General features: G+C 44.2%; 1 protein-coding gene across 1 annotated transcript in view; it reads left to right on the top strand.

Moving 5' to 3' along the window:
- The first annotated feature begins 303 nt into the window (after positions 1 to 303).
- The window catches only part of LOC124402408 (achaete-scute homolog 5-like), a 3,045-nt gene continuing 253 nt past the window's right edge, over positions 304 to 3,095 (top strand). Inside the window, exons 1-2 of the mRNA XM_046875421.1 lie at positions 304 to 429; positions 892 to 3,095. The exon at positions 892 to 3,095 is cut by the window's right edge and continues 253 nt beyond it. Of these exons, the coding sequence (XP_046731377.1) occupies positions 1,174 to 1,734 (561 nt within the window). The 5' untranslated portion in view covers positions 304 to 429; positions 892 to 1,173 and the 3' untranslated portion in view covers positions 1,735 to 3,095. The remainder of the gene's footprint in view (positions 430 to 891) is intronic.

The following is a 3,095-nucleotide window of genomic DNA, read 5'->3' as shown; positions in this document are numbered from 1 at the left end:
GTGTGTGTGTGTGTGCAGATGTTAATTAGTGTTTGCAGCTGTTCCACTTCAGCCAGTCAACACTGAGCTCTAATTCCAGCCTCGAACCCAAAACACACTCCATCTCATTCCACTTCCTGTGCTTCATCCTCTCTTTGAAATTCACAACTACTGTACACACACACACACACACACATACATACACATCCATTCCTCTGAACTGTATACGCCCCTGTCTGAGGCGGGGCTTCTGAGGTAGTAAAGAGGAGAGACTCAGCTCACCTGTGTTACTTTAACATCGTTCAGGTGTGTGAGTATGAGAGAGTGTGTGTAAGTGTGTGAGTGTAACTGTGTGTAACTGTGTGTAAGTGTGTGAGCTGAGAGACAGAGAGACAGTGGATGCTTTATGAATCTCCAAGGACTACAGCAGCTCCTTACACACCTGCACAGGTAAACTACAGCTCTTACACACACACACACACACACACACACACACACACACACACACACACACACACACACACACACTCATAGATAGAGTTAAATTCTACATAGATCTAGAGTTAAATGTGGATTGTGATTGGTCAGAAGGTGCTGATTAGTTCTCTGAAGCAGTGCAGGTTTATATGAATGCACTTGTTCTGATAGGTGAGGACGGTTTCTATAGTAACTCCTCGTTCACGGGGGTGTGTGCAGCAGTGTGATGTGTAACAGTGATGTGGGGGAGCATTCTGTAAGGGTCTCCAGTTTCAGTAGTACCACTGCTGGTTTACATTTACAATATGTATACACATACACACACACACACACACACACACACACACACACACACACACACACACACACACCCCTGTATGTGTCTATAAGGGTTATAAGAGTGTGTTATAATGATGTGGTGGATCTGCTCTACAGGGTCTGGTGAGATGAAGCCCTTTGAGGAACACACAATGTTCCTCTACACACCCATAGAGGGATGTAGATGATGATGATGATGATGATGATGATAGAGTCGAGTCACACTGGCAGCTTGCTGAGGGCTCCATCAGCTCAGCTCTAAAAAAAATCCCTGTGAATGTGCTGTTGCTGCTGTTGATGATAATGATGATGGTGATGATGGAGTTGTGAGGACTCAGAGTGCTTTGAATGCTGCTGTTATAGTTCTGTATTAGATTAGAGATTGAAGCTCCAGCCATCATGGACTCTGCATTCTCTCCAACGCTCTCAGAGCACTGCTGCTCCTACACTGTGCTGTCTCCCCCTGCTGGTCACTCTCTGAAACGCACTCACACACACTTCAACCCGGGGCGTCTCCGACACACCCTCCCACTGCTCATCTACCCCGCCGCCCCTGAACCACGCCTTTTTGACTCCTCCTACCCCGGTGCCTCTGCGCCCCTGGTGCCGTATCTCGGACCGTTCCATGGCCGTTTCGGCGTGTACCAGTGTGCGCTTGAACCTGCCTTCATTCAGAGGCGTAATGAGAGAGAGCGTCAACGTGTCAAGTGTGTCAATCAGGGCTACGCCAAACTGCGAGAACATCTTCCAGGAGCCGCCACCACTGACAAGCGCATGAGCAAAGTGGAGACGTTACGAGCGGCCATCCGCTACATTAAACATCTGCAGAGGCTCGTAGAGCAACGTGAAGCTCCGGGGGAGAACCTTAACACTCAGCAAGAGGACAGTCCACAACAACTCTCCATTAGGTCCTTCCCTGGACACCACTGTGGGAAATCTAAGCATTCTGCTGGAACCTGAGCAAAGACCAGCAGGAACACATCTTCTCCTGTCAGACTCACTGATACCCTACACACTACACCTTACAAACTTCAAACTACACTCTACATACTAAACCCTACACACTACACGCTACAAACTTCACCTTTCAAACTAAACCCCAAAAACAACACCATACAAACTACATGTTACAAACTGCATCCTACACCCTATACACTACACCCTACACACTAATCCCTACATACTACAAACTACACCCTACAAAATACAACCCACACACTAAACCCTACAAACTACACCTAACAAACTACACACTACACACTAAACATTACAAACAACACTTTACAAACTACACCTTAGACACGAAACCATACACACTACAACCTACAAACTACACACCACACCCTAAACACCACTAACTACACACTAAACCTGACAAACCACACCCTACAAACTACACCCTACCCACTAAACTTTACAAACTACATCCTATAAACTTCACACTACACACCACACTCACACACACACACACACCACTGCCAAACCCCACCATGCTGCCACCTAAAAAGAGAAGTAACCAACAACAATCTGCACATACGATAATTTTAAAAATAAATGAGCAACATCACAAATAAATTAGTATTTCACACATTCAAATAACATTTTACTTGAAATTCACTTCCCTAAAAACTGACTTTAGTTTTCTTTGATGTAAAGGCATTAATTACATTTTCAGGGAAAATCTGACCAGCATGGTGGACATTATTGACAGCAAGGCCATGGAGGTTCTCTCGTTACATGGTGGACCTCAGGTATGATTTGATTAGTTTTAGCTTTGAAAAGCTCCTCTCTGCTTCAGCTACAGTCGCTGGAAGACATGTTCTAATAGCAGTCCACAAATTTGTATAAAGAGAGCTCCAATTCATTAATAATTATCAGTAGCTTAAGCAAGGTCAAGGTATTTGGTGGCAAGCCAGGCAAGTTCTTCAGTTCCAGTGCAAACGTTCTACTTGCTAGTTAACTACAATCCAATTAGACTTGTTATGCTGTAATTGTTTTGCTGCATGCTACACAGATTACAATAAACTACTTATTATGCCCTGTGTGTAATAGAATAGAAGACATAGCATGTGATATACTGTTATTAGCCTGTTTCATTCAGTGCATGACCCTTTACGAGCCTCAATGACAGATGAGTAAAAGACTCACTTATTTTTGGACGTTTCTCCCCTACTTTTTTCCTCTTGGTTCTGAATTGGACTCATGAAGGTTTTTGGTATCCATAATTTTAATTTGGATCCAGTTCTCCTTGCTGACTTGACATAACTCCAGGTACATTGAAAACTCTGAAGACTGAGGAGACTGAAGACGCTGAAGACTGA

This window comes from Silurus meridionalis, chromosome 19, assembly GCF_014805685.1.
Source record: "Silurus meridionalis isolate SWU-2019-XX chromosome 19, ASM1480568v1, whole genome shotgun sequence".
NCBI classification, from domain to species: Eukaryota; Metazoa; Chordata; class Actinopteri; order Siluriformes; family Siluridae; genus Silurus; species Silurus meridionalis.
Note: the sequence above shows the minus strand (reverse complement) of the source record. Positions and strands in the feature narration are given on the sequence as shown.